The sequence below is a fragment of the Nannospalax galili genome, unplaced genomic scaffold, assembly GCF_000622305.1.
Source record: "Nannospalax galili isolate Female #2095 unplaced genomic scaffold, S.galili_v1.0 scaffold634, whole genome shotgun sequence".
NCBI classification, from domain to species: Eukaryota; Metazoa; Chordata; class Mammalia; order Rodentia; family Spalacidae; genus Nannospalax; species Nannospalax galili.
The window spans coordinates 1387121-1412685 of NW_008336853.1; the positions used below are offsets into that span (position 1 = coordinate 1387121).

At 48.2% G+C, this 25565-nt stretch overlaps 2 protein-coding genes across 5 annotated transcripts in view; one reads left to right on the forward strand and one right to left on the reverse strand.

Moving 5' to 3' along the window:
- Window positions 1-30: 30 nt before the first annotated feature.
- On the forward strand, window positions 31-22285 carry Gga3 (golgi associated, gamma adaptin ear containing, ARF binding protein 3). Of its 4 annotated transcripts, none has more exons than XR_607205.3 (17): window positions 31-188; window positions 11718-11802; window positions 11907-11982; window positions 14184-14282; window positions 15366-15489; window positions 15745-15848; window positions 16151-16231; window positions 16574-16711; window positions 17368-17449; window positions 17548-17664; window positions 17996-18241; window positions 18611-18681; window positions 18941-19257; window positions 19468-19685; window positions 20042-20146; window positions 20326-20436; window positions 20665-22285. XR_607205.3 is itself a non-coding variant. In XM_008831419.2 (17 exons), the coding sequence occupies exons 1-17, from the start codon at window positions 149-151 to the stop codon at window positions 20773-20775; spliced, it is 2190 nt and encodes a 729-aa protein (XP_008829641.1). In that variant the 5' UTR covers window positions 31-148; the 3' UTR covers window positions 20776-22285. The 4 variants fall into 4 exon arrangements, 3 of the variants coding, with proteins under 3 accessions (XP_008829641.1, XP_008829643.1, XP_017653199.1); XM_008831419.2 differs by having other exon boundaries at window positions 19977-20146; XM_008831421.2 differs by lacking the exon at window positions 14184-14282 and having other exon boundaries at window positions 19977-20146.
- A 380-nt stretch (window positions 22286-22665) lies between these two features.
- The window catches only part of Nup85 (nucleoporin 85), a 34994-nt gene continuing 32094 nt past the window's right edge, over window positions 22666-25565 (reverse strand). The window contains exons 16-19 of the mRNA XM_008831426.3: window positions 25414-25514; window positions 23609-23760; window positions 23130-23231; window positions 22666-22852 (exon numbers count right to left, since the gene is read on the reverse strand). Coding sequence (XP_008829648.1) covers window positions 22754-22852; window positions 23130-23231; window positions 23609-23760; window positions 25414-25514 — 454 coding nt within the window. The 3' untranslated portion in view covers window positions 22666-22753. The remainder of the gene's footprint in view (window positions 22853-23129; window positions 23232-23608; window positions 23761-25413; window positions 25515-25565) is intronic.

Here is a 25565-nt window from a genome sequence, read left to right on the forward strand (position 1 = left end):
CCTCCTCCCGGACCCCCGCCGCAGCCGGGCGCGTCCCTCAGGGGCAGCCCTGACCGCTCTCAGGCCCCCATGCAGGCCCCGCCCCGCACGGGCTCCTGCGGAATCTCGCGAAGTTTGAGACCGCTTGGCCGGATCAGGCGACTGCAATATGGCGGAGGCGGAAGGGGAGAGCCTGGAGTCCTGGCTGAGTGAGTATCGCAGCCGTCCTACCTGCCCTCTAGCGCCGCGCCCCCTTTCCCCGATGCCGTCCCCGGGCCCTGCGGCGGCGCTGTCCTACAGCCAAGTCCAGACTTACCTCGGCTGGCGGCCCGCGCTCACGTCCCTTCGTGAGCCGGGACCCTGGCCTGCAGTGCTCCCCCGGCTCCGCGCGCCGCAACTGGGGCTCGAGCTTCCTCAGGCCAGGGGAAGGCGACGGCCAGGTTCTTCCGGAGATCGAGGTGGGATGTTCCTGACTTGGGCTTTGGGAGCTTGCACTCCACAGTCCGAGGAATGAACAGATTTGGGCTTGTCCCTTCGGGGGTGATGGATGCTGCGGTCCGGACACACCCAGCTGGCAGCTTCGGGGTGTGACCATTGACTCGAGAAATGATCGCCTTGCCCAGGAAGGATACTTGAGAGTAGACTGGTTCGAGTCCCAGGACCCACATGGCAGCTAACAACTGTCTGTAACTCCAGTTCCCTGGGATCCGACAGCTTCTTCTGTCGTCCGCCGGCATTGCACGGCACAGGTGCACTTATCTACATGCAGGCAATACACGCATACACATAAAATAATAAAAATAAAATATTATATATATATATATTTGGAGCCGGGTCCCCCCTGTACCCCCAGCTGTCCTGGAACCCAAAATGTAGACCAGGCTGGTTTTAACCCCAGACATCCGCCTGCCTCTGCCTCCCAAGTGCTGGGATTAAAGGCTTGCGCCACCACGCCCGGCGTTTAATATTTTCTTAAAAAATAGAAAACCCCTCCAGGAGATTGAAATTAGGCTTTAAGGGGAGCACGTCCCAAAAGAGAAGAAAAGTAAGATTAAATTTGCAAACCCTTCTCTATATATGGAACTGGCCTCCAAGGAGTGCACAGTGCTGAGTTACAGACATTTGTTAAAATCATTTACCTACTGGGTCTGGTGTACAGTCCTGTAGTCCCAGCTGAGGTAGGAGGATAGAAAGTTTAAAGCCTGCCTGGGCTACAAAGTGAGTTCAAGGCCAGGCTGAGCAGCTTAGTGAGACCCTGTCTTAAAAAGTAAAAAGAAAGCTGGGCTTACAAGGTTCCGTGTTAGAGCACTTAGCACTATGAAGTCCTAAGTTCAGTCCCCAGTCTTGCAAAACAAAAATAGTTGACCAAGTATCCTTCCTAGCAAAACAGGTTCTGCTGCAACATTTTTTATTTATTTTTATGTCTGAGTTATTATGCCTGCTTATATGTAAGTGCACCTATGTCATACACTATTTAAGGAGGACAGAAGAGGGCGTCAGATCCCCTGGAACTGGAGTTACAGTTGTTAGCTGCTGTGTGGGTGCTGGGAACCAAACCCAGGTCCTCTGCAAGAGTAGCCAGTGCTCTTAACTGCTGAGCCATCTCTAACCCCCTGCAACAGTTTTTGCTGTTGTTTTGTCTTTTTGAGACAGGGTCTCCCTGTAGCCCCTGCTGACCTAGAACTCACTATGTAGACCAGGGTGGCCTTGAACTCACAGAGATCTGCCTGCCTCTGCCTTCCCAGTGCTGGGATTAAAGGCCTGCGCCACCACATCCGCCACCTCACCCAGCTGTTGTTTTTGAGACAGTTTGTTTCCCTGGTAGTCCCAACTGGCTGGAACTCACTACTGCCAACAGGCCCGCTCACCAGTTTTTTGTTTGTTTTGTTTTAAGAAAGCTCTGAGTCCAGTCAAAGCACTTTTCTACAATCATGCACAGTGGAAATGGTTCAATTCACACAATAATGGGGATACTGGAGTAATCTAAGTGACTTAAGCTGAGCTTAGTGGACTCTTTATTTTTTTGTTTTTGTTTTTAAATATTATTATTTTTTATGTGTATGAGTGTATTGCCTGCATGTAAGTAAGTGCACCTGTGCCATGCAATGCCAGTGGAGGACAGATGAGCCGTCAGATCCCCTGGAACTGGAGTGACAGTTGTTAGCTGCCATGTGGGTGCTGGGATTCGAACCCAGGTCTTCTGCAAGAACAACCAGTGTTCTTAACCGCTGAGCCATCTCTCCAGCCCCCTTATTTTTTCTGTTTTTATTAGAGAGTCTCAGGAAACCCGGCTGACTTCAGATTGGCTATGAAGTCAAGGCTGGTGGTAAATTCCTGATCCTCCTGGCTCTACTCCCAACCGTTGGAATACAGGTGTACACTACCATGCTGGGCAAAGATCTTTTTTTCCTGTTTCCCTTCACACAGACTGGTGTGACTTGTGTACCAGTCTAGTGTACCCTTTCCATTTGAGTGAAGATCCTTATTACCCCATGATTTGCCTGAATTACTGCAGCCCCTCTCCTGGTCCATTCCACATTCTGCTCCCTGGAGAGCTGCTATATTTGATCACCCTTCTAGTGCTGTGATGCTACTACCCATCCCTTATAATCTGTCTTTGATCATATCCTTCCTTTTTTTCAGTGGCCTTCTGATGCTTTTCCTGTGTCAAGTTCTTGTCCGCCCACACACACTGTTCTCACTTACCTGGAAGCCCTGCTCCCCTTTGCTCAGTTTAGTGCCTCAAAGCCATATCCAGTTCTTCCCCACAAACCATCTCTGGGTAACTTCAGTCCTCTCTAAATTCTTGCCTGCTACATTCAACTAGCGTTCAGCAGGAGAATCAAAAAGTTTTAAGCTGAGCATGGTGCCGTAGGCCTTTAAATCTCAACACTTGGGAGGCAGAGGCAGGCGGATCTTTGTTAGTTCAAGGACAGCCTGGTCTGCATAGCTAGTTCCAGGCCAGCTGGAGGGGGCTGGAAGGGGCTACAAGGAGACCCTGTCTCAAAAAAGACAAAAAAACAAAGATGTTTAAACAGTTGTTCAGTGGTGGTGCAAGGCACTGACTTCCATCCCCAGGCACAAAAACAAAAAGCAAAACGACACAGGAGATTCAAGCAGTCTTTACCTTCAGTTTGATGGATGTGACACGGGAATAGAAATGATGTGGAAATTGGGTGGAACTTGAAATGATAAAGATACTAATTGGTGCAGCACTTGGGAGGCAGAGGCCGGTGGCTCTCTGTGAGTTCAAGGCTAGCCTGGTCTCCATAGTGAATCCAGGCTAGCTGTGGCTGCAGAGAGACCCTATCTCAAAAAGACCAAAAAAAGATAGTAATTGGGAGTGGAAGTGCTAAAATGTAGGCAGTTTATTTAGGAAATCAGAGAAAGGGGACATGAAAAATGACCTGATAAGAAAACAGTTGGTCTGGAGAGATGGCTCTGTGGTTAAGGGCACTTGATGCTCTTCCAAAGGACCTGAGTTTGGTTTCCAGCATCCCTTTCTTGCCTTCACAGGCACCCGTGCACATTTGCACATACCTGCCATACATAGACACAAATATAAAGACAGTGGTCAGGCTAGTTCTTAAAGAATGACAAACAGCAGGGCGTGGTGGCACAGGCCTTTAGTCCCAGCACTGGGGAGGCAGGCAGATCTTTGTGCGTTCAAGGCCAACCTGGTCTACATAGTGAGTTCAGGCCTGCTAGGGCTACAGGGAAAGCCTGTCTTGAAAAGACAAGAAAAAAAGATTGGCAAACATTGACTAAGAAAGAGAACTCTGAATGGTAATGTGGAGGGAGCCCAGCCTGTTTGGAGCACATAGTAGTAACAGATGTTTGGCTTGGTCAGGCAGTTAAGATCCTGTAAGAGTATAGGGGAGGTAAAAGCTGGAATAGTAGGTCCAAATTCTGGATCACTGGTAATTCCTGCCCCAGGTTTCCATCCCCCCCTATTCTGATAAAATCATGTTGGGAGGGCCTTAGAAATGGTGAGAACAAGCCAGGTGTGGTGGCTCATGAATGTTTTCCCAGCACTTGGGAGGCTGAGGTAGGAGGATCTCTCCAGGTTGGAGTCCCATGTAGGCAACATAGTGAGACCCTGTCTCAAAAAAATAAAAAGACAGGCCAGGGGTAGTGGTGCACACCTTTAATCCCAGCCCTTGGGAGGCAAAGGCAGGCAGATCTCTGTGAGATCAGACCAGCTGGAGCTCTACAGGAAGACCCTGTCTTGAAAACAAAAATCCTCAAAAATCAGCTGGCAAGATGGTTCAGTGGGTAGAGACCCTTGCTGTACAAGCCTGGCGACACCTGTGTTCCGTCCATGAAACCCATGTAAAGGGTTAGAGAACCATCTACACAGAGTTCTTTGACCTCCCCAAGTGTGCCATGGCATACACACACCTGCACTCCCATCATAAACCCAATAAAAAGAGTGGGTGTGAAAAGTTCTGGAAAAAGGCGAGAAATAAGAAGTGTAGGGGAGGGCTGAGAAAGGGAGAGATTTAGAGAAGAGAGAACTACAGGACTGCGGGAATGGCAGGGAGAGGGATGGCATTGACCACTGGCCATAGGGTTTCACACCTGAGTGCCTGGGAATGGCTGCAAAACAGGCTTTTGAATAGTTGTACTGTGTGTAGAAATAAGGGAAGTCAGTAAGGAGAAGTACCCAGCTTGTTTTAGACTTGCTTATCAAATTAACTTAATTGCTGTCTTGTCTTATGCTCCGGATTTTTTTTCCTCACATGTGCCCCAAAGGCACAGTTTCCTCAAGGGTTAGCCTGTGTCTTGTACTTATCCTAGTCCCTCCAGGTCTAGCAACTGCTCATTTATTCTCTCTGGGTACCTGAACGAGACAAGACAACTGACCAGGTTTCTCCTTTGGTTCAAGACACAGGAGTTCAGATTGATTTTGATCCCTTTCTGTGCCTTTTCTTGCAATCTGCTGTTTCTAAGTCGTCATTGTGTGCAGCTTGGCTTCTTTGAAATGGCCAAGCCTTGTTGGGCTGGACAGTCAGTGCTGCCTATTTTCATTCCTACCTTTTGAGGGCCCATAAGATAGAATTAAGCTGAAAATGAAAGCAGGAACTGTAAAGGCATCAAATCAAGGAAATGAGGCTTTCACCAGAGACCCCAAAATAGACAAAAACCATGAATCAGAACAGGACCCAAAAGAGTCGTTCTAGAAGGCCAGACCTGCAGAGGAGAATGCCGTTGTTGCCTCTGCTAGGTGAGGGCGAATGCAGAGTGGGCACTTGGAGAGCTGGAGTCACCTTGATCACCCTTGGCAGTTTCTCCTGGTTGCTGTGACAGTTGTACATACCTTCTGATGTTGGTAAGTGGTGCTAAGGCTTTTTGTACTGTTCGCGGACAGTGTTCCCTGCAGATTCACTGTGGGAAAGGCTCAAGGTACATTGATTCTAGAGCAGTGGGCACTGAAAAGTGGATGGGAGTGTTGTGGGAGTTCGCCATGCTGTAAGAGGCTGAGCAAGGCTGGGAAGAAGGTGTTATTTGGTGACTGGCTGTTGTCTAGTGGGAAGTGCTCCTGTTTTATTCTGTTTGGAAGAATGTTTGCCAGTCATCCATGGTACAGGTGAAGAGGTTAGTCTTTCTTCTGCCATAAGATTTGTGATCTTGACGTGATGAGAGCATGGGCATGGGTATGGCTCCTCAGAGCATCCTCTCTTTTGAGTCCTGTAGCTACTTAGTGTCATGTGAAAACGTGAAGAATCTCAGGTGATAGGGATCAGTATAGCAAACCACTCTGACACCTGAGAAGAGTCATGTAGCTGGTGGGAGAGGCCTTGCTTACTCCAACTGATGACTGGTAGTTGAGTGTGGCAGTTGGCACAGGATCACCATCCATTTCTAAGATGGATGCTATTGATTAAAGTACTCTCTTCCCTTCATTACTCTTAAGATTTAGAACAGTCACCTTGGTGGCACACACTGGCAATCCCAACACTTGGAAGTAGAGGCAGGAGGATCAGGAACTCAAGATCACCTTTGGCTACGTAATGGATGCGAGACCAGGCCTGGCTACAAGAGACTGTCTCAAACAAAAAACACCTAGGCCCTTTTTTTCCTTTAAATATAAACTTAACAAATGTGTGTGTGTGTGCGTGTGCGTGTGCGTGCTCATGTTATTGAAGATTGAAGCTGGGACCTCCCACATTCAAGGCAGGCAGTCTACCATTTAGTTGCCTTCTTTATTTTGAGATAGGTAAGCCTTGAACTTGAGATTCTCCTGCTTTAGCTTCCCAAGTAGTTGGGATTACAGGCCTGTGCCATGAGGCCTAGCTTTCTAAATAATCAGATTTAAAAAAAAAAATTAGTTATTATTTTTATTTTATGTGTATGAGTGAATTGCCTGCATGTATGCGAGTGCACCTGTGTTCCTGCAGTGCCATAGAGGTCAGAAGAGGGCTTCAGATTCCCCTGGAACTGGAGTTTAAGGAGGGTTCGTAGCTGCCATGTGGGTGCTGGGAATCAAACCCAGGTCCTCTGCAAGAGCAGTCAGTGCTCTTAACCGCTGAGTCATCTCTCCAGCCCCCTAAATAATAAACTTTAACCACCAGAGTCTTCGCTGAAGCCAGACCAAAACCAGGCAGATACAGCTCCAATCTAAAAAGGTCTCTTCTCAGAGTTCTGTGTTCCAGTGGAAGGGATAGAATCTTAAGATTTGGTCACATGCCTTACTGGTGATTTTTCTTTTTTGTTGGGGTTGGGGGAAGAAGAGGGTCTTTGTTTATAACTTAGGTTGGACTGGAGCTTTTGGTCCTCCTGTCCCCACCTTCTGAGAGTTGTGATCATAGGCATGCACTGTCATGCCTAGTCCAACTGGTACTTTGTGTTTGTTTATTGGTACTAGCTGTATCCCAAGCTGCCTTTTTTTTTTTTTTTTTTTTTCAGTTGTGCAACAAAGTGTTAAATCGTCCATGTTAACTTTAAACTTGCTGGAACAATCTCAAGCCTCCAGCTTCAGCCTCCCAAGTGGTTGGGATTTATAGGCCTGTACTACTGTTGTGGGCTGCTTCCCCAGAGAAGACCACTCAGACAAAATTTTGCTGAATGAAAGTCTTTGCTGGCTAGCGACTACACAAGGGTGTCAGTACCCAAGTGTGTACCCCCGAGCTGTCTCTAGGGTGACTTTTATTCCAAGAAACCATAAACAGGGGTGAAAATTCTTAAGTTCCCAAGCTTACAGGTAGAAAGCCCCCTTAACAATTTCTATTCAATTAACCAACAATTACTATTTTGCAGAAGCAAGCCAAGCATAACTTACAGAAGCCATAAATCTGTAGTTAGTAGGTACACTGGAACACACTGACCTGTTCCCAAGACAACTGGGGTCCTGCTGACATGTGTTCCCATACCCTGGGCCAACTGCCTGATAATTTCAGAGACTAGAGTCAGCCTAAACTTTTAATACTGTGGTCAAGAAGCTGCTCTTTAACACTACCAAGCCCACCTCAACTTTTTTTTTGTTTAAAGATTTGTTTATTTCTGGGCTGGAGAGATGGCCCAGCAGTTAAGAGCACTGACTGCTCTTGCAGAGGACCCGGTTCAATTCCCAGCATCCACGAGGTGGCTACGAACCATCCTTAACTCCATCCAGTTCCAGGGGAATCTGATGCCCTCTTCTGACCTCCACAGCATTGCACGACACGCGTGCACTCACATATATGCAGGCAGTATACTCGCACACATAAAAGTAATAAATAAGATATTTTTTAAAAAGATGTTTCTTTATTTTTATTTATTAATTATTTTTGGTCTTTTTTGAGTCAGGCTCTCCCTGTAGCTCTCCAGCTGGCCTGGAACTCACTATATAGACCAGGCTGGCCTGGAACTCATAGAGATCCACCTGCCTCTGCCTCCCCAGTGCTGGAACTAATTACAAAGTAAAGCATAAACTGGGTGTGGTGGCACACAACTGTAATCCCAACACTCAGGAGACGTGGAGGCAGGTGGATCACCAGGCAGGGTCTCCTTGTAGTCCCAGCTGGCCTGGAACTCACTATGTAGACCAGGCTGACCTTGAACTCACAGAGATCCACCTGCCTCTGCCTCTGGGACTACAGGCATGTGCCACCATGTCTGGCTTGCCCACCTCCATATAGAGCATCTTAATCATCTTTATACTCCCTTCCCCATTGGCCCCCTCTCATGATCCCCCCCAACTTGAATTCATACATTTTGCCATTTGTATTAAGGCCTATCATGACAAGTTAGTGCCCCCAGATGTCCCTCAGTGCAAGTTCACCTACTGAGGACTAGTCAGCCTATCTAGAGTGCCTTGCTTTAGGAAGATTAGTTCTCCCTCACCTAGCAGTAATCATTTGCCAATATTTCTTCCACTAAGATTGGGGCCTGCTGTCCATTTCCACAGTTCTTTGCTGGGTTTTTGTCTGCTTGAGTGTGCATGGGTCTTGTGCATGCTGACACTGTCCTTGTAGGTTCATATGAGAAGAGTCCCAGGAGCCTGTAGGACTCTTATTTCTGTATGGTCATGCACCTCCTCCTTGGCTCTTAAATCTTTCTGCACCCTCTTCTGCAATAGTCCCTGAGCCCTGGGTGGGTGGATTTTAATATAGGAGTCCTGTCCAGGGATCCATACTCTGCCGACTCTTATTCTCTACATTTTGGCCATTTGTGGCCTTTTGTTTTCCTGGCCCTCTGTTGCATGGGGGAGCTTCATTGATGAGAATTGAAAGATGCATTAGTGGGAGAGATGGCTCAGTGGTTAAGAACACTGGCTGTTCTTGCAGAAGACCCATGTTCGAATCACAGCACCCACATGGCAGTTAACAACTGACTGTAACTCTAGTTCCAGGGCACGTGAAGGCCTCTTCTGTCCTCCTCAGGCATTGAACAACATGGGTGCACTTAACATACATGCAGGCAGTACATGCATACGCATAAAAATAATAGTAATAAAAAAGAAAGATGACCAAAAAAAAGCTGGGCATGGTAGTGCACCCCTTTAATCCCAGCACTTGGGAAGCAGAGGCAGGCGGATCTCTGTGAGTTCAAGGCCACCCTGGTCTACATAGTGAGTTCCAGGACAGCTGGGGCTACAGAGAGACTCTGTCTCAAAAAGACCAAAAAAATATAAGTAAAAATAAATAAATAAAAAGAAAGATGCATTAGTGTTCTCTTTATTCTTTGTTTTATGTTCTGTGAGTTGGTGTAGAGGTTGAAGTGTAGATAATGCCACTTAGGCTTGGGCAATTCACAGACAATGTGTGTTTGACCACTTGTGGAACTCTGTAATAATCTCTTGAAAAAGAAGCTTCTAGCTGGGCATGGTGGTGCACGCCTTTAATCCCAGCACTCAGGAGGCAGAGGCAGGCAGATCTCTGTGAGTTCAAGGCCAGCCTGGTCTACATAGTGAGTTCCAGGACAGATGGGGCTACAGGGAGACCATGTCTCAAAAAGAAAAAGAAGCTTCTTTGATGGGTGGTCACTGGGGGATCCTTTGGGATCCTTGTCTGTAAATTTAAGGATTTTTTTTTTTTTTTGGTCTTTTTGAGATAGGGTCTCCTTGTATCCCCAGCTGGCCTGGAACTCACTATGTAGACCAGGCTGGCCTTGACCTCACAGAGATCTACCTGCCTCTGCCTCCCTAGTGCTGGGACTAAAGGCATGTACCACCATGCCCAGCCTGTTTTTTGTTTGTTTGTTTGTTTTTTCATTTTTTTGGTCTTTTTTTTTTTTTTTTTGGTTTTTTTTTTTTTTTTTTTTGGTCTTTTTGATACAGGGTTCCCTGTAGCCCTAGCTGGCCTGGAACTCACTATGAAGAACAGGCTAACCTCGAACTCACAGAGATCCGTCTGTCATGTGCCAGTATACCTAGCTGATCTTTAAAGTTTAGAAAACACAGTCAGGTGTAGTGATGCAATGCCTTTAATTCCAGTACTTAGGATGCTGAGGTAGGATCATTGTTGAGTTAAAGGCCAGTCTGGGCTATAGAATGAGTTCCAGGGCAACCTGAGCTACAGTGTGATGCTCTCAAAAAAAGAAGGGTGTGTGAGATCACTCAGTGGATAAAGGTGCTTGCTTTAAACCTGTGTCTGGTTCTCAAAACTCACATGATGGAAAGAACCAATTCTAACAAATTGTCCTCTGATCTGAGCGCAACACTCATTCCATGGCACTTGAGTACCCCAGCCCCCAAAGTAAATGTGAAGAAGAAGAAGAAGAAGAAGAGGAGGAGGAGGAGGAGGAGGAGGAGGAGGAAAGAAGAAGAAAGAAAGAAGAAGAAGAAGAAGAAGAAGAAGAAAGCACACATTCAGAACCAAAATTTGGGAACTTATAATATTAGCCTGTGTTGGAAGGTCTCTCACCCCTCAGAGTTGGGAGAACATTTTAAGAGGATGTGTATGTTGGTCTTTCATCTTCTGAGCCTGAAGCCCTGAATAGTAAGTAGCTGAGTGCTTTCTGAACAAGGCAGCCTCAGATCTGAATCAGAGACCAGAACCCATTTCACCCCCTCAGCTAGCCCATCTTTAAGCACAGGTTCGAGGGGTAATCAGGAAAGGGACCAAACCAAATGGCACTTTACATTTAATGCCAGAATTCTGACTCCTTCATGGCCCTCAGAACTCTAGCATTTCTCTTTGTGCTTGGCTGTGGAAGGCCATTTAGACCTGAAGGAGCTAAATACGCTCATCAAAATTCTGTTCATGTGGTTCCAGGGATAGACTGCACATTTTTGGGAAGTGCTTAGTAGGTGCTGAGTAAATGTTGGCTTGAAGGTTAGAACATCATTTGCAACTTCAAAATGTTTAAAGCATTAGATCTTGAAAATTCTTTTTGAAGAATCTGTAGTTTTTTTTTTCTTTTTTTGGTCTTTTTGAGACAGGGTGTCCCTGTAGCCCCAGCTGTCCTGGAACTTGCTATGTAGACCAGGCTGGCCTTGAACTCACAGAGATCCGCCTGCCTCTGCCTCCTGAGTGCTGGGATTAAAGGCGTGTACCACCACGCCTGGCTATACTCATATTTTTAGATGTGTGTTTTTACCTAATCCAGCCTGTCTTCACTTCTCCATGAAATACTTCTTGGTCATTGTTCTTGCTGAGCAGCCAGTTCATTCTTGTGTAGCAGTTGTTACATTAGTCAGGTGTGCATATTTTGTAAACATGTTGGTTGTGAAAACTTTGGTCATGTATGTCTGTGTTTATCCTTTGGATCCCAGGCCACACTGAGCTCTGTGATATTTTCTTTGGAGCTTTCAAATATTGGGCAGAAAGCAAGATTTGCATTTGCTGCTGGACTCACCTATGGAGCATCCCTGTGAGACAAATTTGGAAACAAACTTTTAGTGCTTAAACATTGTGAAGAGGGGCTGGGCATGGTGGTGCATACCTTTAATCCCAGCACTTGGGAGGCAGAGGCAGGTAGATCTCTGAGTTGAAGACCAGCCTCCTGGACTACATAAGGATCCCCTGTCTCAAAAAGACCAAAAAAAAAGCCATTGTGAAGAAGGGCTGGAGAGATGGCTCAGCAGTTAAGAGCACTTGCTGTTCTTGCAGGGGACCTGGGTTTGGCTCCTAGCACACAACTGACTCCAATTCCAGAGGATCTGATGCCCTCTTCTGGCCTCTGCAAGCACAAGAAATGCATGTGGTATACAGACATATAGATAGACACACAACAGAAAGTAAAAAATTTTTTTTTTAAACTGTGAAGAAAACTTCTTTGCTCTTTTTTAACAGTTGTCTTTGTTCTGTCCCAAGATAAAGCTACCAATCCTTCCAACCGCCAGGAGGACTGGGAATATATAATTGGCTTCTGTGATCAGATCAACAAAGAACTTGAAGGGTGAGTCTCAGTGAGAGAAGAGTGGAAAAGCCCAAACCTGGCCAATGAAGGCTTGTCAGATGGTCCCACATCGGCATACTGACTGTTGTCTGCTCGTCCACCAGGCCCCAGATTGCTGTCCGACTCCTGGCCCACAAGATCCAGTCTCCACAGGAATGGGAGGCGGTGCAGGCCCTCACAGTAGGTCTTTGCTCCCAGAGGTGTGAGTGATGGGTGCTTTCTTGCCCAGGTCTTTCCGCACCCACCCATTATGCCCTTGCTCATGCTCAAAGTCGAGTAGAAAATCTTTGGTACAGGGTCAGTTGCATATAGAACATGTTTAGTCAGCTGGTCCACAAGGATCCATGCCTTTAGACCTAACCTGGCGGTCTCAAAGATGACAGGCGTTCTGCTCACCAGCATGGCCACATGGTTACAGGAAAGGCAGAGGATTTTTGTAGTTTTGACACTTAAGAGTCAGCTAGCGGGAGAAAAGTGATGTAAATACAGTTTGTTCCATAGCTAACCACAGCGCTCATCCCAGTGACGGTGTCACCCCTACTGCAACGACAGGGGTGGGGCTCAGTGTTTGTTCAGACTAAGGGAGTTCATAGTGAGGAACGCTGCAGAATATCCAAGTACCTCCTTGCTCCCCCAAACAGCAGGTTCAGAGGGATCCAGGACCCTCTCTCCTGACTTCATTTGGGTCCTCCTGAAGAGACAGAAGAAAAGAAATTTTTTGTTGTTGTTGTTGTTGTCTTTTTGAGACAGGATCTCCCTGTAGTCCCAGCTGACCTGAACTCACTATGTAGATCAGGCTGGCCTTGAACTCACAGAGATCTGCCTGCCTCTGCCTCCCCGAGTGCTGGGATTAAAGGTGTGTGCCACCACGCCTGGCTAAGAAATGGTTTTTAAGAGATCCAAGTGCACTACTCTTTTTTTGTTTTATTTTGTTTTGTCTTTTTGTGTTTTTGAGACAGGGTCTCCCTGTAGCCCCAACTGGCCTGGAACTCACTATATAGACCAGGCTGGCCTCAAACTCACAGAGAACCACCTGACTCTGCCTCCCATGTGCTGGGACTAAAGATGTGAGCCACTACACCCATTATAAAGACCTCCAAACAATCATTTTTTCAAGGGTGGCTACTTTTGTTGGTTGGTTTGTTTTTTTCCCGTTGTTGTTGGGTTTTTGTTTTTGAGAAGCGCTTTTGTGTAACCTACACTGGCCTAATACTTGTTGTGTAGCTAAGACCTGACTTGAGCTCCTTATTCTCCTGCCTCCACCTCTGAAGTGGAGGGATTATAGGCATCTCCCACATCTTGTCTCAAGGGAGGCAGTTTGCTCTCCAGAGGACATTTTGTAGTGCCTGGAAAATTGGAGGTGGTGTCGGGATGCTGCTGACACCTGGAGAATATTGACCGAGGGTGCTGCTAGATATGCTAGAATGCACAGGACAGACCCAACCTCAAAGGGTGATCAGTCCAGGCTGCAGTTGAGAAACCTTGCTTTGAAGAAACAAACTGTTGGGTGTGGTGGCTCATGCCTTCAGTCCTAGCACTCAGGAGGCAGAAGCAGACAGATCTCTGATCAGATCAACCTGAACTTCATGGAGACTTCCAGGCCAGTCAGGGCAGCATAGTGAGACTCTGTCATCCCCGTCCTCCCCCACCTCCCAAAACCAAAACAAACAGAAACAAAAAGCCACATGGTTTATAATCTCAACTCTGGGTAGCAGAGGCAGGTGGATCCCTGGATCTTGTTAGCCAGCTAGCCTAGACTATTGGTGAGCCCCAAGCAACTGAAAGACCTTGTCTTAAAAACAGTAAAGGAGCCTGAGGAACAATACCCAAGGTTAACCTGGCTGCCTCCCTCACACACATACATGAATACTCACATATTCCATGTGTAAACTGCACAGATGGAAGGGGTCCACAGAATATAGGAACATGCAAAAGAAGGGAGGGAAGGAAAATGTCCAGTCATCTAAACTAAAGGTAGCAGGTTTAAACATCTACCCTCATAAAATGTCAGCTTGTAAAAGGGATCCTGGACCCTGAGTCAAAGGAACTTTGTCCTTAGACCTCAGTTTTCCTCATCTGTAAAATGCTAAGACAACATCTTTGAGGAAGGCCCCATCCAGGTCTGGTAGCAGGCCGTCTTGGTATCTGGGTCTCAGCATTTCTTAATCTATATAATGTGTGGCATTGGAATGCCTTTTAAGGAGGTTGTGGTGAGTGGTTCTGTGGTCCTGTGGCTTAACCTCCATTCCCCAGGGCAAAATACTCTGCTTCTCATGATGAACCCCTTCAGCTGGGACAGTTTCCTTAGGACTGTGTGAGTACAAGAGGTCTGGCTGGTACCTAAGTCCCCATCAGAGTGCCTCTCCTCTCTGTGCCTACAGGTGCTGGAGGCGTGTATGAAGAACTGTGGGAGGAGATTTCATAATGAAGTAGGAAAGTTCCGGTTTTTGAATGAGTTAATCAAAGTTGTTTCTCCAAAGGTCAGTTGGTAGCAGTTTCCTTCCTTCTAGGGACTTCTTTTATGTCCTTTCCCATCTTCCATCTTGCTGGCTTTTTTGATCAACATCTCCATGGAGATGACCTTCTGTCTTCTGCATTTGGAGAGCTAGCTCCTGGAGGTACTGGATGACTGATGAGGCAAGGCTCTGGGCACCTTCCCATTGGGTTCCCAGACCAAATGTGGCAGGCAAGACAGTTTGGCTTTGTGTGTGTCCAGGCAGAATGTGGACAGCTAAGTACTCTGTGCTCCTAATATACAGCAGTTGCAGGTTTTTGCTCAGTTGCTCTGCTGGTCAGTTTCCATGGATAGTTCTAGACAGAGGGGACCATTTCTCAGGCTAGTGGGAGTCTCAGAAAATCCTTCAGGATAGGGCTGGAGAGATGGCTCAGCAGTTAAAAGCACTTGCTGCTCTTCCAGAGGACTAGAGTTCGGATCCCAGCACTTACATCAGGTAGCTCACAGCCACCAGCTCCAGGGAATCCAACAGGTACCCCCACACATAATGACTGACTGACAGACACACACACACACACACAAATAAAAATCTTAAAAGATGGAGAGAGGGGCTGGAGAGATGGCTCAGTGGTTAAGAGCACTGACTGTTCTTGCAGAGGACCCGGGTTCGATTCCCAGCACCCACATGGCGGCTATGAACCGTCCTTAACTCCAGTTCCAGGGGAATCTGAAGCCCTCTTCTGACCTCCAAGGCGTTGCATGACATGGTTGCACTCACATACATGCAGGCAATACATTCGTACACATAAAATAAAAATCATAAATATTAAAAAAAAAAAAAAGACGGAAAGAAAATATAGTTTGTGTTCAAGAAAATACAGGCATGGAAGCACAAGGATAAATAAAGCCTTAGTCCCAGTCTAGCTACAGGCTCTGTCCAGTGGTCATAGCCTTACCAAAAGGTGTTCCTCCCCTCCTCTGTTCTGTCACGTACACCTCAGCATGTGCTGAGTCTGCATGCTTGGATGAGTGAACTGCTGTGAGGAGAGCCTGATACTTTCTGTATGTGCAAGCTGCAGTTGCCGGACTCTTCTTGCCTTTTGCCTAGTACTTGGGAGACAGAGTGTCTGAGAAGGTGAAGACAAAGGTCATCGAGCTGCTTTATAGCTGGACACTGGCCCTTCCAGAAGAGGCAAAGATCAAAGACGCCTACCACATGCTGAAGAGACAAGGTATGTGTTTACCTTCCTTCAACATCACAGTGGCCCCGAAGGCTGGCCAAGGCAATGAAGAGAAAGGAATGTTGGGGGTCCTCAGGATCCCTCCCTTTCTCTCCCTGGAGAGTGGCGTTTATCACCAGGGCCCAGCTGGGGTTTTGGTACGTTTGCTCATCCTCATGGGTCATGATTACAGGGATTAGCCCTTGGTATGTAAGAGACAAGAGGACCTTAGCCTGAGCACATTCTCTGCTGTTTGTGTCTCCTCAGGCATAGTACAGTCGGACCCTCCCATCCCCATGGATAGAACACTGATCCCCTCTCCCCCACCTCGTCCCAAAAACCCTGTTTTTGATGATGAGGAGAAATCCAAGGTAAAGTGCATCTTGGCTGGGGTTTTCTTAGATGAGCGATGGCAGCCAGATGGATGGGGGTGGAGTGTTTCTTTTTGGTTTGAGACAGGGTCTCCCTGTAGCCCCAACTGGCCTGGAACTCACTATATAGACCAGAGATCCACCAGTCTCTGCTGCCCTAGTGCTGGGATTAAAGGCATAAGCCACCGAATCCAGCCCGAAACAGCTTTGTTTGGTATTTCAGGGAGCTCCTGTTTCTTGTGGTCTTGCCAGTGGGGATGGGCCTGCTACCTTCCCTTCACCTTGGACTCCTTTTCTTCCAGCTTTTAGCCAAGCTTCTGAAAAGCAAGAACCCAGATGACCTGCAGGAAGCCAACAAGCTCATCAAGTCCATGGTGAAGGAAGTGAGTGGGCCCTGGGGCGCAGGAGTATAACCAAGCTTAAATTCTTCCCCAGAGATGTTAGGCCTCTCCTGCTTACCCTGCCACCAGCCTATGACTGGAGTGAGTTTAGGAGGAACCTTATGTTTCCTGTTGGAGAAAGCAGTAGAGGAGTGGAAGGTGGGGAGTGGAAGTGGGAGGAGTCATTGTAAAAGAACTGTTATTCTGAGGCCTGTGGTCCCAGGAAACAGTGAGCAGAGCTCTTGGCTTCTGCCCTATGTGGAAGGGAAGGAATGAGCCCTGCCTATTGCTCAGCAGACAAACTAGTTGAGCTTGCTTTTTCCTGGCCCCTTTTGGCTGAGGCAGGATGAAGCGCGTATCCAGAAGGTGACCAAGCGCCTACACACATTGGAGGAGGTTAACAACAACGTGAAGCTGCTCCACGAGATGCTGCTTCACTATAGCCAGGAATGCTCGTCAGAGGCTGACAAAGAGCTCATGAAGGTAGCTACCTCGACCTGAGCGCTAGCTGCTCACACTGCCCTGCCGCATGCAAAAACCTGTGCTGCTGAGAACATGCCTGCTTTTCCTTGAGAGCTTGTTCACCTGCTTGGTAGCAGGGCAGTTGTTGTGTCAGCTGACACCCTGGATGGGAGAGCTGGGTGTGAACCTGAATGTGACTCCAGAAATAGTGCCCCTGGTGCTCACTCCTGTCTGCCTTGGACTAGAGACTTCCCTGACAGCTTGATGGTGATGATGTGGCTCAGGCTGTGGCTGGGTGAATACTCTGGCTTCTGAGCCACAGCCAAGCCTGTGAGAAGGGAAGGGACTTTCTTCCTCTACCATCTGAGTGGCTTTTTGTCAGTACAGATGGCTTGGGCAACATGGTCTGGTGGAGGCTGACCAGCAGAAAGATCCATACTCTGGCGTAGGGGAGTCCCATCATTTTGTGGGCATAACCATTGAATCAAATGATTTCTGAGGACCTCTGTAGTTGTGAATTTTTTTTCCTTCCTCCCCTTTTATTTTGCTGCATGTTTATTTATATGAAGTAGTGTTCTTAGCATTGACAATTATGGAAAATATCGATCAGCACTGAAAAACATTGAAGATGCTCCGTGTCCTTGTAGTTGTGAATTTTATGTCTGGGTCTCTCTCAGGAGTTGTTTGATCGGTGTGAGAACAAGAGACGGACATTATTTAAACTAGCCAGTGAGACAGAGGATAACGACAACAGTTTGGGTGAGTGTCAAGGAGAGAGTCATCAGCGTGGGTAAGTCAGGAATTTGTGTGGCAGTTGTCACAGTCCACACAGTGAGCAGTGTCTCTCTTTTGCTCAGGGGACATCCTGCAGGCCAGTGACAACCTTTCTCGGGTCATAAACTCTTATAAAACCATTATTGAAGGACAGGTCATCAATGGCGAGGTGACCACCTCAACCATGCCTGACTCTGAAGGTAAAATATTTTGATTTCCCATTCTGAGACCCTCCATCTTGGCCACTAAACCACAAGTACAAGTTGATTACATGACGGCTCCCAGGGCCTGAGGGAATTGATTCCAAGCCATTTCAAGTGATCTCCTTCACTTCCCGGAGGCCAAGAGGTATACATGGGGATTGCCCTCCCTGCCTTCCCAAGCTTGCTTTTCAGTGTCTCCTGGAAGAAGAGCCATTGAATTACACCAGAAACTAGAGTCTCAGCTGCTGTGCTCAGGGTCTTGCCACCTGCTGCCCAGCCAATAGTTCACCCCTGATTGTTCTTGTTTCTTTTGTGTTGACCCATCCAGGAAACAGTCACTCCAGTAACCAAGGCACCCTCATCGACCTTGCTGAGTTGGACACACCCAGCAACTCATCCCCAGTGCTGGCCCCAGCACCCACCCCACCCTCCTCAGGCATCCCTATCCTCCCTCCACCCCCCCAGACCTCCGGACCTCCACGCAGCTGTTCGTCCAGCCAGGCTGAGGCTCCCCTGGGGCCCAACAGTGCGAGCAATGCCCTCTCCTTGCTAGATGAGGAGCTGCTCTGCTTGGGTACGTCCATGACGATGGCTGTAAAAGGCTTCTGTGGGCATTAGAGGAAGAAAGGCAGGTGGAATGAGACCTGAGGTGTCTAGTGTGCTTATTATTAGCCACGTTACCTGTCCAGAGGCCACCAGGGCCACCTTTGTGTGGACTGCAGGGCGAACATGGTGGACTCTGGTGCTACTCTGCTCCTTTCTCCTAGGAGACCCCTCAGTCCTGCATGTGAAGCTAGAAGTAACTTCCCTTCCCCAATCTAGCTTCCAGGGGCATATTTTCTTCCCACGATTCATCTACTGATGTCTTTTGTCAAATGATCATTTCAGGGAGTTGGAGCCTCAGCTCGGAGCCTCATCTCATTGTTTTCTACTGTGTTCTCAGGCCTCACTGACCCTGCCCCCGCTGCTCCTCCCAAAGAGTCAACTGGAAATAGCCATTGGCACCTGTTCCAGGTAGAGGCTCAGTCATGGGGGCATCAGAAGTGCCTTTGGAGGACCTTCATTAACCCTTTTCCTTCTAAGCTGTGTCTGAGCGCACTCCACTGCAGCTGCGAGCTGCCTCCAAGGGCTGTGCTCTAGCTTTCACTTTGGAGGGCATTTAGTCCTGTGGGTTGTGACAGGGCACCCTTGGGGAAGGGCCTTCTGGGTGATAAACTGTACCCTTGCTTCAGGCCTTCCCAGCCCTTTCTCACCTGCTGTTTCTGTTGTGCAGAATGAACCACCAGACCTAGACGTCTTCAGCTCCAGGCCCAGGCCTGCTGCTTGCTGCCCCTCAGATGGATCCCTGCTCCCATCCTCTGCTTCTGCATCAAATACCTCCCAAGCGCCACTGCTCCCTCCCTTCTCTGCTCCTGTGGTCCCAACCAGTGCACCAGCCCCCAGCACTGACTCCATGTTCTCTTCTGGACTTGCCCTGACTTTGGGTCCAAAGGCTGAGCCTGCAGCCCCAGAATGCCACAGCTCAACCCCAAACGACAGCACCTTACACCACCGAGATGTTCTTGATCAGCTTCTGGAAGAGGCTAAAGTGTAATGGAGAGAAGAGGGTGTGGCTGAGAATGGAGTCTCATAGGCAGACCCCAAGGGAGGTTCCAGAGGATGGGAATCCTTTTGGTCAATCAGACTGGAAATTGGGGGTCTCGGGTAGCTACACCTGGCTCGGAATGCCTTGGTGGGGGGTGGTTCTCCAGCAACTCTAGCCTGTTCTCTCACTTGCCTTCTGTCCTCCCTGCTTCCCAGGACCTCCAGCTTGGTGAAACCTGTCTCTTGCTTCTCTGGGCCTGCTGCCTCTCCCCTGCTCCCCACTTCTACTTCAGCTAGGCCTCTTCTGCCCTTCTCCACTGGGCCTGGAAGCCCTCTCTTCCAGTCACCAGCCTTCCAGTCCCAAGGCAGCCCTGTGAAGGGGCCTGAGCTCTCCCTGACCAGTGTGCATGTACCTCTGGAATCAATCAAGCCTAGTAAGTGTTGGAGGTGGGAAGTGGGCCTCACCGCTGTAGTGTTTGTGGGGTATGTGATCAGTGGATACTCTGTGCAGAGGTCCTTTATCATTAAGGGTCTCCTGTCTGCTTCTTACTACAGCTGTGTGACCTTGGGCCCCCTCCACAGAGGGCATCTCCAGGACTCACAAGGGAGTATAGTATAGCCACACTGTGGCCCTTCTCCCTCCCATTTGGCATTAGCAGCCCCACTGGCCTCTGGAGTGTCTTTGGCACTCTTTCCTACCACACTCATACAACACCTTCTTACAGGCAGTGCCCTCCCTGTGACAGCCTATGATAAAAATGGCTTCCGCATCCTTTTCCACTTTGCCAAGGAGTGTCCACCAGGACGGCCCGACGTACTGGTGGTGGTGGTGTCCATGCTGAATACGGCTCCCTTACCAGTCAAGAGCATCGTGCTGCAGGCTGCAGTGCCCAAGGTATCTTTGGCTCCTGGGGTGCCTCTGAAGGTCAGAATTGCCTTGATCTTGAACTGTGTTGAGTGCCTCGCGGTGGCCAGCAGGTGGCATCATGTGTGTATCTACCATGGCTCAACTCCATTCTATCACAGAGGCACCTAGACAGTTCTCTTCAAAGGAGTATCTCTTATTTCTTTTAGTCAATGAAAGTGAAGTTGCAGCCACCCTCTGGAACAGAACTCTCTCCATTTAGTCCTATCCAGCCACCTGCAGCCATCACCCAGGTCATGCTGCTGGCCAATCCAATGAAGGTGAGCATGGGAGAAGCCACAGGCCTAAGCCCCTGCCCCAAGCCTTCAGGTGATCTCCCCTGCAGTGGTGACTTGTAGCAGTAGCCTTTTTCTTGCCCCAGGGTAATGTGAACATGGTGGGAACGGGGACCACTCCTCCAGCACAGAGCCATAAGAGGGTGGCAGGGGAAAGATGTTCTGCAGGAGGTGCCTGGTTCATTCTCACTCACCTGTGGCCCTCTGTCACAGGAGAAGGTGCGGCTTCGGTATAAGCTGACCTTTGCCCTGGGGGAGCAGCTGAGCACAGAACTGGGTGAAGTGGACCAGTTTCCTCCAGTGGAACAGTGGGGAAATCTATGACCCCAAAGGATGCTGTGATCTCCCCTTGGAAGACAGGCAGCCCTAAGACAGAGAAGCTTTGGTCCAGTCATTGTACATCCTGGACAGTATTTATAGCTTTGATGTGGACCAGAGCCCTGGGCATTTCTGTTGGGAGCCAAGCTGCTGTGATAATCTCCTTGGGCCCCTAAAAGGACCTGTTTTATCTACCTGTGTAACTTGAAGTGGCCATACCTTGGGTGCGGGGTGGCCCAGGGCTTCACTGGCTGCCCTGAGTTGGTAGACTCCCAAAGCTAGAGTAGGTATTTGCTTTTTACTGGCATTCCCTGATATCTGAGGGGGCTGCTCTCAAGAGGGCCTCTCAAGCCCACTCAAGAACTGAGACTGTAGCTTCCTTGGCTAGCCCATGCTTCCTTGCTGGCAGGTACTGCTGCTACCTGAAGTGGGCAGTCAGTGACCCAGAGTGAGAAGTTAGAGTACTGTAGAGTCCTGGCCCCACTTTCTGCAGGAGCAGCATCCTTAAGTGGCTACTGAGTGAGTGCTGTGCTTGTTCTGGCAGTTGCAGGCTATGTCCTATGGACATGTCAGCAGGACAGGAAACAGCCTAGCAGAAAAAGCCTGAGAGCCTCAGCTAGGGATAGGAAGGAAAATGGAAAAGAGCCAGTGTTTCCTTTCAGAAGCAGGTACTGGAGCTTTCTGGGAAAAGCTGCCTCCTGCTGTGGGATAGGCCATCCTACTCACTACCTCTTGCTTGGCATAAAATAAACTGCTGTTCTTCCCTTAAGTCTTTAAAGGAAGATGATCTCCCAACACACTGCTTCCTTCTGCTTTGGCTGCCCTCCCTCCTGCCACATGGAGTGTGGTGTGGCACCTATGGTTGGACCCAGGAAGTCTCAGGGTCATGTTCATTGCACTAGACTTGATGCCCTTTTGTGCTATGCCGAACACTCACTGTCCCCCAGCTTCAGGGAGACTCTGTCGCAATATGTTGGGTCTGGAGATGATGAGATGAGGGTCTACGCTTGAACTGAGTTGCCAGACCCTATTGCTTCAACAGTGCTCAGCCTCAGCTAGCATGGCTCAGCTGCTTCAGGCCAGGAACTCTTAAGCTTCGAGGCAACAGGAAACTGATCTGCCAAAGAAGCTGGGGAGGGGGCAACCAGCTGAGTTGAACAGGCCCAGCTGCCTGCCACGTCTGAGGGAAGGTGGCACAAACTACCCTTTCCCCCTATACCTTGAGAGTATACTTGCTCTCTTGTCCATTCTTCTGACCCACCTTCCCCTACTGTCCTTAGCTAGCAGGTTTCACTGCTTCCTCGGGACAGGACAGAAGCAAATCATTTTTACTGCTAAAGTGGTTAAACCTAAGGGCTTTCCAGAAACTGGTTCCTTAAGCCCTGGACTATCTATGTGACTGTCTTGCTCGGTACCGCTGAGGCCACTGCTTCATGGTAAACAACTGTACTGGATGTATCGACTCCTGCCCTTGTCTTGCTGCTGCTGCATGTGAAATAAAACCATTTTCACCCTGCTTGGAATTCTTCCATACAGAGCACCACTTACCCAGACAGGAAAGGCACTGCCTACGAATTCCAAACAGAGGTTACTACAGCCTTTTGTTAAAGGGAGGTGACCATAAATAAGAGCATGTTCGATGACTGGCTGTGAGGCAAGACCTCAGAAACAAGTCATCAGACATTCTCACAGACTTCCAGTTAGAGGGAGCACACTGCAGTTAATAGTCTTACAATACTCTGGCTCCTCTAAGGAGATGAAGCGCATTCTGTACCAAAGAGATCGACAGGTTGAGCTTAAGGATTGCTTGAACACGAAGGGCCAGCCTGTGAACACACCGTGTCCATTCTCACCACCACAGGTTCAAAGTAGATATGGATTAAAAACGTGCTGCGTGGACTAATAACTGGTCTTGTATTTGCAAAAGAACATTTATTTCTAGAATTTATATACATTGCCATACAAAGTTAACACTGCAGCTATCTCAGGAGCCTTCCAGTGAGCCTTCTCTTATGATTGCCCGAGCGAGATTCCGAGCTAGAGCCAGTCTCAGCATTTCTACCTTGGTGGTCTCTATATCATCCTGAAAAGCAGAAAGGCAGTGTGAGGCCCAGCAGGTAGCAGTCCTTCTCCAGTGCTTGTAGAGGTAAAGGACATTTAACATTCAAATGGCCCACATGAGACAAGTACAGAAAGGGCAGACTGTGATGGACAACAGAACAACAATTGCAACCACCCTGTTTCCTCTGGAAAACTGATGTGTCACAAGGTTTCAGGAACACAGGTGGGGGAATCCCAAGAGAGGAATCTTTTCCCATTTAATACATGCACCCAGAAGAAGACCCCTAACTTCAGATGACCTGGAGTCGCTGGGCATCAGGCTGTCCACTCTCTGGCTTCTTGGAGGCCAAGTCCTCCAGACAGCGCATCAGCTCATAAGTCTGTTCTGCTGAAAAGATCACCTAGGGGGGAAAGGCTGCTTTACCCAGCTGCTCCCCAGCCAAAGCCTATGCTGGTCTGGGCATGAGTCCAAGTTCAGAGAAGGCCTTGCTTTCATGCCCTTAGGAAGAATGCTTTGGATATGGAGGCATAGGCATAGGCAGATGGTATGGCTCCTAGCATCATATCCAGCCCTCTGGGCAGGCTGAGTATTGTTGGACAGCATTTCAGTTTTTCTTACATGGATATAGTATTAAAGTCTGAGTGCTGGAGAATACTGAATGCATGCAAATAGTACTTAGGAGGAGGTGTATATCAGCATCTGCAATGGCTACAGAACTAAGCTGTGCGGAGCTACAAAAGGCAGAGAGAAGAGAACATGCTTGACGTGGAGTACTACCTGTTTCTGTTCCAAAAGAGGCAGAGCATCTGTGAGCAAAGTCATCCAGAATGAGCGGGGTGCAATCTGAGATGTCATGAGGGACAGCAGCAGACTGGCAGCATCGGCAAAGCGCTTCTCCCCATACAGTCTGTGGAACTCACGGTACTTTCCTATGACAAGGGAGCACAAGGTCACCTAAACATTCCTCCCCACCTGATGCTTTGAAAAAGCACCCTGGCCTTAAAGTAAGGGAACCCTAGAAGAACTGTTCCAGAGCCAGTCTCATGAGATCCTGTAGCACAAAAAATAAGGATCAGCAAAATGGCTTCAGCCTCCATAAAGGTGGAGAGAACCACCTCCAAAGCTGTCCTCTGGCCTCCACATGGGCACAGTGTTATGTGTGGAAGTACACACACACACACACACACACAGTTGTTTTTAACATAATAAAAGAGCCAGAGTGCCATGCCTGTAATAATAGACACAAGAGATGGAGTCCAGAGGATCAGGAACTCCAAGCCAGACTCGGCTACAAGAGACGTCCAACTCAACCAAAAAAACTGAAAAACATTGCTTCCCAGGATGTTGGGGTCAGAGGAGCCCTAATCACAGAAAAGCCATTTGGTAGTCTGACCAGCCAAGCGATCAAAGTCACACAGCCTTCTGCCCCAAAGCATCTACATCTAATTTTTAGGAAGATTAGGAAAAAAACAAATTAAGAACACTACATGGGAGCTGGCCAAAGCCTTCAAAATGTTAAGAGTATATGGTTGGGGCTGGAGAGATGGGCTCAGTGGTTAAGAACACTGACTGTTCTTGCAGAAGACTGGGTTCAAATCCCAGCACCCAACAGGCAGCTAATAACTGTCTATAACTCCAGTTCCAAGGAATCTGACAGCTGCTTCTGTCCTCCAGCATTGCACGACATGGGTGCACTTACCTACATGCAGGCATAACACTCATACACATAAAAATATTTTTTTTTAATTAAAAGATTATATGGCACACACTTAAGAGTGCCTAGCACTCAGGAATGAAGCTAGCCTGGACTACATAGCAAACCATGTCTCAAAGAGAAAGTGGGGAGGAGGTATGCTGGAGAGGGGGAGAGAAAAGAGCCCATTAGTAAAACTCAGTGGTATACTTCCCTAGGTACAATCCTTACACAGTTAAGGACATCAGTGGGACCACTGGTAGAATAGTTATCAGCAATGGATCTCTGGATTCTGACTACTGCTACCGAAACAGACACCAAAAGAGAGACAGCATCCCTTACTTTATTTACTGCCAAATTCTTTCCTCCAAAAGTAATGAGAAAATGATAAATGAGGTAAACTATAACATGAATATGAAAAGTCTGTCTGTAGAAGGGGCTCATTCTTTACACCAGTTCTGTAACTTTCTCCTAAGTTTGGAATTACTTGAAAATAAAACATCAGCTGGGTGTGTTGGTACACGCCTTTAATCCCAACACTCAGGAGGCAGAGGCAGGTGCATCTCTTGAGTTCAAGGCCAGCCTGATCTACATAGTGAGTTTCAGGCCAGCTGGGGCTACAGAGAGACCTTGTCTTAAAAAGACCAAAAAAAACCACCATGTTATCAAAAACTGGGAAGGGGGCTAGAGAGATGGCTCAGTTTCAGGGCATTCAATGTCCTCTCCTAGCCTCTCTGGGCTTTGCATGCTTATGGCATGGTGCACTTACATACACGCAAAAGTCTAGCACATATGTTTCAATGTGGTTTGGCCTAAACACTCAGAAAAATCTAGAAAGATACTTCCCGTGTCCACTCAAATCCAGTGGAAAGGATGCATAGAGACTCACCCAGGAAAGTCAGTCGATCACTGAGCATCATGGCTGGCCCCAGGTTGTCAATGAGATCCAAGTCGGAAAAGCAGCCCCGTTCACAGTAATCCCTGAGGAATCTGCAGGGCCAAGCCCAGAGATCAGAGCACCAGTACTGGCACCTCCTCAAC